Source organism: Capsicum annuum, chromosome 6 (assembly GCF_002878395.1).
Source record: "Capsicum annuum cultivar UCD-10X-F1 chromosome 6, UCD10Xv1.1, whole genome shotgun sequence".
In the NCBI taxonomy this organism is placed as follows: domain Eukaryota; kingdom Viridiplantae; phylum Streptophyta; class Magnoliopsida; order Solanales; family Solanaceae; genus Capsicum; species Capsicum annuum.
The window spans coordinates 200,434,603-200,446,580 of NC_061116.1; the positions used below are offsets into that span (position 1 = coordinate 200,434,603).

General features: G+C 34.3%; 2 protein-coding genes across 4 annotated transcripts; both read left to right on the forward strand.

Annotated features, from left to right (window-relative positions):
- Window positions 1–2,043: 2,043 nt before the first annotated feature.
- LOC124899590 (putative F-box/LRR-repeat protein At3g18150) lies at window positions 2,044–6,524 on the forward strand. The gene is made up of 5 exons (XM_047414519.1): window positions 2,044–2,798; window positions 2,869–3,166; window positions 3,250–3,441; window positions 6,051–6,081; window positions 6,442–6,524. Exons 1-5 carry the CDS (start codon window positions 2,044–2,046, stop codon window positions 6,522–6,524), a joined length of 1,359 nt encoding a protein of 452 aa, XP_047270475.1.
- A 1,235-nt stretch (window positions 6,525–7,759) lies between these two features.
- On the forward strand, window positions 7,760–9,796 carry LOC107876111. Of its 3 annotated transcripts, XM_047413757.1 has the most exons (3): window positions 8,157–8,290; window positions 8,969–9,133; window positions 9,222–9,796. In XM_047413757.1, exons 2-3 carry the CDS (start codon window positions 9,059–9,061, stop codon window positions 9,681–9,683), a joined length of 537 nt encoding a protein of 178 aa, XP_047269713.1. In that variant the 5' UTR covers window positions 8,157–8,290; window positions 8,969–9,058; the 3' UTR covers window positions 9,684–9,796. The 3 variants fall into 3 exon arrangements, with proteins under 3 accessions (XP_016578602.1, XP_047269712.1, XP_047269713.1); XM_016723116.2 differs by lacking the exon at window positions 8,969–9,133 and having other exon boundaries at window positions 7,760–8,290; XM_047413756.1 differs by having other exon boundaries at window positions 7,793–9,133.
- The last annotated feature ends 2,182 nt before the right edge of the window (window positions 9,797–11,978 follow it).

Below are 11,978 nucleotides of genomic sequence, written 5' to 3' on the forward strand. Positions count from 1 at the left end.
CATTTATTTTTAAATTTTACAAATCTTCTTAAAATCAATTTTAGTTGATTTAGAATTATTAAACTAATAAAAAAGGTATTAATTACCATTAATTTTATGAATTCTAATAAGGAAAGGGTTGACTATAAATATTTAATTAATTTTTAACCTTTAAATATTAGAAAATAGTGAAAAGATGATTTTTTTCTAAAGAATATAATTTTTTAATGAAGGGCAAAAAGTTCAAACGATATTTCTAAGGCCCTTCACACTTTTAATATTGTATAGATGTTTTTTCAAGTGGATGGAAGTGTATCATACACCACATTTTTAAAGGAAAAAGGACGCTCTATGACCTTTTTAAAACATAATAGCCCAAGTTTGGGCATTTGGACGTATAATGTCTAGTCGGGTAAACAAATGTCATTTTATGGTCATTTCCTAATCTTTCCCAATTTGGGTCATTTTGGTCCACGTAGTCCATATACAATCTATATACAATAATGATATAGTCTATATACAATATTATTACAATATTCAACTTGCGCAATTCGGTCCTTTTAAAATATTTTAATTTCTTTTTTTGCTATAAATTTTTTTATTGATCAAATATTCTATTTTTTTTATTATTTAAAATTAACAATTAAATTATATAAAAATAATATAATTATTAAATAGAATATGTATCTATATAAGATACATATATATATATATAGATATTGTATAGTTCTATCAAATATGTAGATGTACAATATATATAAAAAATATATATAGAAAGTGTATAAAAATTATATAATTGTTGTATAAAACGTGTGTACAGTTATTATATAAATTATGTATCAAAACAGTATAATTTTTGTATAGAATATTTATATGTATAAGATTTGTATAAAAACTGTATAGAAGGTGTGTAAACAATATATAACAAGTCAATAAATTGAAATGGCTAGAAAGTGGAATTTAAATTTCATGATCATTTTCATGAAAATAGTTTAATTTGAAGTGTCGTTTCTATCCTTTCCCCTTTTTTAAATTGAGGTCTATCGAAATAAGCCCTCCAACTCCCAAGGTGCAGGTAACTTGTGCGTATGATCTATCTTCTTCATACCTCATCAGTAAAATTAACTTATGCGTATGATCTATCTTCTTCATACCTCATCAGTAAAATTAACTTGAATATGTTATTGTTGTTGCATTGGAGATGGTAGAATAAAGGAAAAAGGTATAAAATTAGTGTGCATAATATTTATACTCCCTCCTGTTCATTTCACTTTATCATGTTTTGGTTTTTCACATCCTTAAAGGAAATATTAACTAAAAAAGTAATTTAATTATTTTATATTTATTTATTTTTTAACCTCAACTTAACATTAATGACCTTTTTTGATATTAATCTCTTCATGAGGTGTAACATATCATGTTTTTCTTTTACACACTTAAAAAGTATTTTCTAGTCAAGATAGAACATTTCTGATTTTCATGTTTAATCCTTGATTGCAAAAATTTCTGTTATAAATTGTGTAGCTCGCTACTATAATTCCTCGCCACTATGTCATTGATGAAATAACATAGGATGAATCTCCGCAATATATTTCCATCATCTTTTTCCTCCTTGCTGATTAATTAGGTTAAGGAAAATAAACAATTCAAATGTGCAATACAGTTGGTCAGTTATTTTAACGCGAAAAAATAATTGGTGAATATATTGTTATATGGGTAAAATCACTTAATTTACCATTACAATGTGTTAAAAGTGATTTTTGCCACTTAATTTTATATTGGATATAATTTGGTGACCTAAGAAGTGCATCAATGTAACTGAATTGGCTAACTGAAAGTCCTATAAACTACTCAAGCCGCTACCACCTATCTAGATCCTCTCAATTTCACTCGACACAAACTTCACTTCTTCTATACACACATTTACACCATGTAGGGATATTGGTGTCCTATCCATATATCAGGTAAATTACTCCCAGATTGGTCTCTCTTTTATGTTTGTTTTTTGATTCTCCGTTAATAGTTTTTGATTCCTCTGTGACAGGCACATACAATTTGTTCGTGATGGAAGGGACAGATGAAATTTCCAAGCTGCCAGAGCCAATTTTGGATCACATTCTGTCTTTCCTTGCTATTAAAGACGCTGCGAAAACTAGTACATTGTCCAAGTTTTGGAACAGTGTTTGGACTAACCTCTCATGCTTAGATTTTGGTGATAATTATTTACATAAGTCCAAAAAAATTGTGGATCAAATTCTATCGAATCGGCTAAACCAGAAGATCTCTATTAAAAGGTTCAAGGCAAATTTACCAATTTATCTGTCTAAGGCTGTGGATGATTGGATTAAAGTACTTGTAACCTGTAATATCAAAGAGTTGTTTTTAGATATTGGTGTATACGCTTACAACAAGTCTCCTGAAGCAATCTTTGCTGCCAAATCTTTAAATGTGCTTAGCTTACGTGGATTTAAGCTCGAACGCATAAAGTTTTATTTTCTGCGGGAGTTGTACCTCGAGGACTCATCTTTGGATGAGCAATTTTTTCAAGCTCTATGTGCAATTTGTAGTGATTTAGAAGTTTTGTCTCTCAAGAGATTTAGTGGACTGATTAGTTTACAAGTTGCTGGAACTTTTCCTAAACTAAGGACAGTAAAGTTGCAAACTTGCCCTCCGAAATTCAGGAAGGTTGATATTGTAGCACCTAATGTAGAAAACCTTTACATTAGCTCATTTGGTCTAGACCTACATTTAATTGAGATAACTGCTTGCAAATCTTTAACGCGTTTGAAGCTCACTGCTGTGGCTGTCAATGACAAATGGTTAAAGAACCTCCTTCCAAATCTACCTAACCGAACATTGTTTGTCCTTGAAGATCGTGAAAATTTCAAGTTGTCGTGTTAAGGTTCTGAAAGTATTCGCGTGTTATCATTTGATTGCGGTTGAACTGGATGATGCTCCTAACTTGTTAAGATTCTCCTATGATATTCATCATGGAAAGAAGGGACTCGTAGCCTATTTTGATCCCTCGCCAATATTCAAATTGAAAGCGTCGCGATTGCTGGAAGTTGAGATCAAATTGATCCCGGATCCAGAAGCCCTTGACACTCGTTGGTACTCTAAGCTCACAGAGTCTCTTGGTAACTTTAATAATTCAACAGCCACTACACTAAGGTGCGACTATGACCAGGTACGTGCAGCAAAATAGTCTACTTCCCTTGCCTGAAGAAGCAGTTCTGGATTTCTCATTGTTCTTACTTTTTGTTTGTGTAGGTGATAGTTATACCAAAAGACATGAGAGAAAACTTGCTTCCTCCGCTTTATGGTACTAAGCGTATGCAGATAAAAATCATGGATCGGACAAATTACTCTATTGTGGACGTTGTTGATAGTTTACTTTGGATTTTTCCTCAACTGGACACCCTATCTGTTGATAAGGGTCAAAGCTTACAGAGCTTGATCAAGGTAATATGTTCATCTTTCAAACGCACTGGCTAAGGTTTCTTGCACTCTTTAATTCTTTATCTCTAAGCATTCATGTTACCTAACGGTCGAATTATGAAAAGATTAACCAAACAACAACAACATATCCATTGTATTCCCACCTAGTGAAGTCTGGAGAGTGTAAAATGTACGCAGTCCATACCACCACATCCGAAGAACCAGAGAGGTTGTTTTCAATAGACCCCCCGGCTAAAGACAAAAAGATAGTAAAAAAAGTCGTAATAAAGCATGAGACAAGATGAAATAACAGAATGTACAGCACCCAAAAAGCAGTACTATAACTAACCAACCGCAAGCCCCCCCGTTCCCCACCCTCTCCCAGCCCTTCTAACTAGAGACTCCCCCTATGTGCAAAGTTCTACGACTACTAGAAAGGTTATCCCAAAGCACAACTACCTACCGGCTACTACTCACTCACATACACTAATCTTCTACCCTAATTTGCGTTCTCCATACTTCCTATATAGGGTCATGTCCTCAGTAAGCTATAACTGCTTCATGTCAAGTCTAATCACCTCCCTCCAGTACTTCTTCGGCCTACCTCTACGCCGCCTGAACTCATCCAAAGCTAATATCTCACACCTCCGGACAGGAGCATTCATGTCCCTCCTTATCACATGCCCAAACCATTTCAACCTCACTTCTGGCATCTTGTCCTCCATCGAGGCCACTCCCACCTCCGCCCAAATAGTCTCATTCCTAATCCTATCACCCCTAGTAAGTCCACACATCCACTGCAACTTTCTCATTTCCGTGACCTTCAACTTTTGATTGTGGGAGTTCTTGTCGGACAACACTCCGCTCCATACATCATGGTCGGATGGACCGCCACTCTATAGAATTTGTCTTTAAGCTTAGGAGGCACCTTTTTAGCATAAAAAATTCCTAAAGCGAGCCTCCATTTCATCCATCCGCCCCTATACGGTGCATAAAATCCTCAACAATCTCCCCATTCCCTTGAATCATATACCCAAGATACTTAAAATTATTCCACTTACAAACAAGAAAAGATTAACAACAACCTAGAGATAATAATCAAAAGTACACTTCGAGTATCACCTGAAGGTAATGATCAAAAACACACTGAAACTCGTGCACACCTTTATAAACTCGTAAAAAGGTGTATTTTTGACCATTATGTGCAAAACCTAACAGTTAGTTAACCAACTGCTTATGTGAAATACCTACAGACTAGCCATTTTGAGCCTTTTTTAAGGATTAGTGAGGTTACAAGATTCAAGAAATCTATATTAGCACAAGGATTTAATTCATAATACATAGAAAACTGGGACAAAGATTGATTCTACATGCTGTTACATGACATATTGACCGATTAAACTGAACATTCATTTGATCTATTTAATGTTATTTTTTCAATGTTTTTGGGTAGACAGAATGTGTAATTTGACATAATAACTTCAACACTAGTTTCAAGTATAAAATAAGAACAATATGAAGTACAACAACACCCTCAACATAAGATCAAAGTGATCTTTCTAAGAAGTATGTTTTCATAAAATAAGATGAAACAGAAATGACCAAGTCCTCCGAATTCACAGAGCGTCCTTAAGGAAATAATTCCCCTCAAGTACCCGAGGTTGTGGAATTTTTCCTCCCAGGATAAAATGATCAAACAAACCAATTATAGCGGTACCTCAAACAATTGGAATCTCTTCAAACTCACTCAATGATTTGATGATCACGCAGAATATTTTTGAAGAAAAGAAGTGTTTGTATATCAGAAAATTTTTATATCTAAATCTGTGGATGAAAGTATGTTTTTATAGTCATCAAGTGCCTCTTCTGAAAGGTGGCAATGGTTCACCTTTCTGGAAAAATCACGTTTGTTAGTACAAAGAGTGTGTCTTTTCCGAACAATCACAACTATCCAAACGGGCATACCATTTCATGAATCAGTGTGTCATTTCGTTGAAGGGTTGCATCCCTTCCGAAGCATCATTTCGCTTTTGTACTGCATTTTAAAATAGTGTTTCTGCCACTGCATGCATGCATATTAATGGAGGATCAAAAAACACAGAAAAATTTCTGTTTCTGTTGTGTTTTTCCCTTTGTTTTTTCGGATTAAATTTCTATCAAATAAATTTTGTCCAAAAAAGTAAATCTCATCGATCAATCCTTTGCCGAGTTCGGCCAAAGCTGAGTCAAGCGAGCAATGACGACAACGAGAGGCACCTCTTATTTCTTGCCTAGCTTACAAGTGAAATAAGTGTTTCTTAATATGAACACTTGAAAGTCACATTCTCCCACCAATGTGCGAGAATTAGTAGACTTTTCATTTTAGAGTACACTTTCCATAATAGTATTTTCTCAATTTTTCCCTCCACTTGGTTCCTTCATTTTTCGTTCACACTTTTCACACATATTTGAACCCAACATTTAATTGGATGAAGCTTCTCGTTTTCTTCTTGTGGGTTCAGGCCAAAGAATATTCACACTACTTATAAGCTAATACCATATAGTTTTAACCGTATTTATATTGGTTTTATGATTGGTTGCATATGAACACATTTATTACCTTTGTTTCTGTTGTGGTTTTCCTGGTTTTGTAGTTTACATACAGAGATGCAGCTGACGATGAAGGTGAGAAACCTTGTTGTGCATCTCTAGATTGGAAATGTTGGAGGCATGAGTTAAAGAGAGTTAAATTGCAAAATTTTACACGTACGGAGCTAGAGAAGTTGAAATACTATTTTTTAGAAAATTCAGTTACTTTGAGTATAATTAAAGATCCATCAGAATGCAGCCTTTTCACTTCACTTCAATTAATGTACAATTGAATAAGTTTCCATGGTTCCTTAATTATGTGTTGTTGCTCCTAGCTAAGTTTATGTTTTGAATAAATTTGTGGATGAGTTGTTTTGGTGATGTACTAGGAGCTGTGATCTCTTGTCGGACATTTGTTTGCAATGACATTGTTTCGTTCTTTTTTTGGTTTTGAAGTTTCAAACATTGAGCAAATTATCATAGAACTTTCTAATGTGTGTGATTGTCCGGGTGCACAGCTGGACCAACTGATAGAGTAGCAATTTGTTAGACAGAGCTACGTATAACAATATTTTCATGATTCATGAACTTTTGGAGTGGTTTGCATAAATTAGGATTTGATTTTATCCTTGAGCCGATGTCTATCCGAAACAGCCTATCCACCTCTAATGTAATGAAAGGCATATATTCTATCTCTTCAAACCACACTTTGTGAGACTGCACCGAATATGTTATTATTGTTGGTATTTAATTTGGTGTCAAATCATGATGCGTGTTTTTTCCTTAGTAGAACTTTGTATACATCATTGACAAGAAAACTTGCAAGTATCAAAGTGGGACATACAAAATGCAAGGTAGACTCCATATTCCTCTCTAAACCAACACTTTCTAACATGGTCGAAAAGGAAGCGAAGAAAATCAGGTAATTGGAAATCGAGATGAATAGTTGTACTGAATCATCTGTATACTTCTGGAGCCATAGCAAGTGTCTCATGACAGGGTAAAACCCTAGGTCATCATTCTCTTTTGTAATTTCTTTTTGCAACGTCATTTATAATTCATCGATTTCACGCCATCGACTTTCTATTAGCAATTTTGGGAATTTCATAAACATTATAATCTGATCATACTAATTTTTTTTTGAATTTCTATACGTAATTTTCTTGATATTAAAGTATGTTCTCATATTCTTTTATACATAATTTTTTATACAACTTATTTTTTGATCTTTATGCAAACTTCAAAACGTTTTTTGATTATGAAAATCAAAAGGAATGATGACCTTGACTTGTACCGCATTTGAAACTTACAAATAATAGGCTTTATCCCCTTCGAATTTAAAAGCACGACAGAGGAAAACATAGCATACCTTGATTTTATAAAAAATTAATAAAATAATATCAACCTTTATATTTTTAATAAATTTATAATTAAAAAAATTGTAAATTGCGTAATACAAGGGAAAGAAAAAAGTAGGGCGAATTGATGATTGAAATGACAAAAAAACACAATTAAGTTCATCTGAAATTGGAGGATGAATTTTGGTTTATAGAGAAATTACAAGGGAAACTTTGATTATAATTTACAAGAGTAAAACCCTGGTAAGTAGGACAATATTGGTACGTGTGAAGGGATGAATGGTTAATGTTAGCGGCAGAAGCTGAGTGGATTGAGATAGATGTTGATTCTCTCCTCTCAATAGCCATTTGTCTTGTAGTCGTGACGGACCCAAAATTTTAAAATTTGTTAAAATCTCAATTACATTTAAGCACATATCAAGCTTTAATATTTCGTGATAAAATGAAAACATCTGCCTATCTTAAAACATCTATTCATCTTCTTGATTTCTAGATATTCTTTTTTTACTCTTATATCAATAATTATATATTTTTTTCAAAATAATTATACTTACTTTACATTAAATTTAATAATTATATATAAATTTATTTATTTTTTGTGGAATACACTGATTCTATTGATGTTGTGCATAGATCCACTCCTGTGTGGTAATGAATGAATTGAATTATTAGTATGACGACCCACAGCTAGAGACAGAGACACTATTATTATATGCACGTCTCTTTTAGGGTGGTTGGAAAGTCGAAAGAAGCAACTGGAAATGGAAAGGGTGAAGAAAGTGGAGGTGATAAAGAAAACAATCGATCAATTAATGAAAGAAGAACGACTCCAATCAAAAACATGTCATCTTCTTGATGAAAGCTTTATTGCCGTTGATGCCGATGACGATGATCATGGTGATGAAGCCCACCACCGCCAACAACTCCTCTCCCAAATTTTAACTCAAGTATATTTTTTTATCGGATATTCTGTCTTTAATTTCCACTTGTGTGTGTGTGTGTATATATATATATATATATATATATATATGAAGTAACTGGTAAAGTGGCTTTCTGTGCAGAAAGGTAAGGTCTGCGTGCATAAACCCTTGTGGTTTGGCTTCCTTGACCTTGTGCACTGTGGGAGCTTTAATGTACCGTCTGCCCTTTTTTGAAAAAATATATATGTGCTAAAATTAAAATGTAAAATCCATATATCAGATTACAGTCATTTTGAACTATTTATTCTTGTGTGTCAAGGATCATGTGAGTCAGGGGTGGAACCAGATTATGGCCAGAGGATTCATCCAAACTTTTTGATGGAAATTATACTATATATACATGGTTCAAAATTAGTTTTTATATCTATATAATTGATGTGGAACCACCTTCGGCTAGTTCGTGTATTTTACCTCTTTCGATTTTGAAACCCCTTATTAAAAACTCTGGCTCCGTCACACTGATCGTAACAATTAATACTAGAAGCAACTAACACCCCGTTAAACAAGTTTAGATTCCCATATTGCGCAGGTCTGTTATTGTCTGCTATCATCAGATATATACTGTACTACTTTCCACCAGACCAAATACTGTACCAGCAATTGGTACAAGATGACTCCAGTTCCCTTTTCTTTTTTAAATTTCAGTTATAAGTTGTATGAACCAGTGAAACACGGCAAGTAAAAGGAAGTGATTGTAGTCACCAAGTAGAGACATTCACTTATGCTTTCGGTGCAATGACAAGAGAGCTACTCCTTAAATGCTATACCAGAAAGATCAATCTTCTTTTCACCGTCATCATCATCATCAAAGTAGTTTCACTACCCAAATTCCTGCTAGTCCTGTACTGCTTCCATTTTTCATGAGCTACTTTTTGGATTAAAGACTGATTATTTACAGCTGGATTCATTGAAAGAAGAAACCCCAGTTGATCAAATGAATCAATCAACAAACTTAGAAGAAGCTCCGGTTGAAGCTGAAGAAGACGGAGAAAAAGAAGAAAAGGTTATAAAAGAACTAAGGAAGATTCAGAAGCAGAATTTTATCACTCAATGCCTTTTATCAGCCATGCTTGTCTTCACCTTGACATGGCAACTATCCGAGGTCTCTCTCATTTTAAAAATGAAAGATGGATTAAATCATCCTTTTAGATCCATTGGTAGTATGTTTACTAGCTGGATTAAGGGCCCTACACCTGTTAAATTAAATGGCCGAGAAGGTGATCTAAACGACTCTGCAAAGCAGCTTAAACATCAAGTTGAGGCTATGTCTCTCTCGAAGCTAAAAGTTCCAGAGTTTCCACATATGGAGTTGCCACATATGGAATTGCCTTCTCTGGACTTCATCCATGAAGATGACTAGCCATTTTCCTTTCAGTTTTTACTGTAGTATTTCAAAACAACAATTCGTGCATGTCATTTCTTTGTAAACTGTACGGAAATATGGTATAAAGATTGGCTTGGTTAAAGCATGAATTCATTGTGCAGTGTACTAATGCTTTGCATCATTTGCTTCCGAGTAATATGTTGATGTTTAAGATCTTCAATGCACATAGGTTGATGTCATCAAGTTGTTATTCTCCAATGAGTAAACATCAAAAGAAGAAACTGGAGCAACTCTAAACATTTAACCATAACATTTCCTAAAACAAGTACGCGATGAAGAGACACAATATCACTATTTCAAGAAACTTAAATTTCATCCAAAGTCCAGAACTTGCTACCAAGACACAGTAGTCGTGTGTTATCATTTGCTTGTGGTAGATCTGGATGAAGCTCCTAGCTTATTAAGATTCTCCTATGATATTCGCCATGGAAGAAAGGGACTCTTGGGCTATTTTGATCCCTCATTTATATTCAAACTGAAAGCTTCGTGATTGCTGGAAGTTAAGATGAAATTGATCCCCGATCCAGAAGCCCTTGACACTTATTGTTACTCTTAAGTTCAGAGAGTCTGTTGGTAACTCTAATAATTCAAGGGCTGCGACCATGATGAGGTACGTGCAGCAAAATTGTCTACTTGCCCTTCCTGAAGAAGCAGTTCTGGATTTCTCATTGTCCTAATTTTTGTTTGTGCAGGTGATAGTTATACCAAAAAGACATGAGAGAACTTGCTTCCTCCACTTTACGGTACTAAGCATATGTGGATCGGGCAAATTACTCAGTTGAGGACGCTGTTGATAGTTTGCTTTGGATTTCTCCTCAACTGGACACCCTATCTGTTTGACCAGGGGCGAAGCTTACAGGGAAGATCAAGGTAATATGATTGTTTTCCAAAGGCACTGGTTAAGGTTTCTTGCACCCTTATTCTTTATCTCTAAAGTTTTATTGCAATTAGTGTCCTTGTGATTATTGTTTTAGTGACAAAGCCTTCATGATTATGTTCAAAATCTTTTGTTTTACCTAACAATCCAATTATGAGAAGATTAATCAAAACCTTCATACAATGGTCAAAGATGCACTCGAAGTATCACCTGAAGATAATTGTAAAACACACAGATACTAGTCCAGCTGGTGATAGTTTAGGTAGGAAACACAAACACCTAATAGTTCAGATAGGAAATTTGCTTGAAAAATGATACTTCAGATGTGTTTTTGACCCTTATCTCCAACCCAAACAGTTAGTCAACCAACTGCTTATGTGAAATATCTACAGACTAAGCATTTTGAGCCTTCTCTAAGGATTAGTGAGGTTACAAGATTCTTGCAAGCTATTAACAAATTTTATCTATATTTATTAGACAAAATTCTATGTGCTCTGTCAACTCAAGAAACTTATGTTAGCACAAAGGATTTAATTCATAGATAATGCATGGAAAGAAGGGACAAAGATTCTATATGCTGATTATCTGCTCAAACTGAACATTCTTTTGATCTAATTAATTGGATTAAGTTTCCCTTCCCCTCACAGTGATTGTTTTCTCCTTTTCTTCTTTAGGCCTAGGATTCGGGGGTAGGGCCGAAGAATATTCATATTATTTATAAACTGATACCAAAGATGTTTAACTGTTTTTATATTGGTTTTATGATTGATACTGATGAACACATTTATTATCTTTGTTCTTGTCCTGGTTTCCTGATTTTGTAATTTATGTACTGTTAAGGCATGAAGGATAAAAAAGATAAGTAAGGTTAATTCAGTCAATTCACAGTTTCAGAATTAACCAACTAATGACAGTTAGTTAACTAACTATCAAGATTAGGATGCCTATATATATATACTTGTACCTTCGCACTTGTAACTAATGATTCAATAAGAAAATATAATATGCATTCTGTTTACTTACTGCCTTCTTCCTCTTCTTCTACTTTCTCTACAACTCTAATGTTCCATTGATTCTCTAGTAAGCTTCCTATTAAACTCAATTACCTTCATGGTATCAAAGCATCGATCCGATTCAGAGTAGATCGAAGGTCGATTGACTGAAAAGCTTTCGCAAAATTATCTCAAGAAAGTTTCAAAGACTTGTGTTAATGGAAACTGTAAATGAACATGCAAATGCAGATGGGCTTATAGGGCTCAACAATGGTGGCCAAGCTCAAGGTTCATCATCCAACAATGGAGGATTTCCTGCGAATCCCAATTCCACACCGCCAATAAATCCCAATTAGGTTCATGTACGAAAGAGACAATTTCTGGGGAGTTATGGGGCCAATG

Bases quoted from the DNA above. Each gene is read 5' to 3' on its own strand.
- LOC124899590 (XM_047414519.1), top strand. From the start codon at position 2,044: ATGGAAGGGACAGATGAAATTTCCAAGCTGCCAGAGCCAATTTTGGAT. The intron at 2,799-2,868 runs GTTAAAGAACCT...GAAAATTTCAAG, and splicing joins GTGGCTGTCAATGACAAATG to TTGTCGTGTTAAGGTTCTGA. The intron at 6,082-6,441 runs GTGAGAAACCTT...TTGGTTTTGAAG, and splicing joins AGATGCAGCTGACGATGAAG to TTTCAAACATTGAGCAAATT.
- LOC107876111 (XM_016723116.2), top strand. From the start codon at position 8,105: ATGGAAAGGGTGAAGAAAGTGGAGGTGATAAAGAAAACAATCGATCAA. The intron at 8,291-9,221 runs GTATATTTTTTT...GATTATTTACAG, and splicing joins TCTCCCAAATTTTAACTCAA to CTGGATTCATTGAAAGAAGA.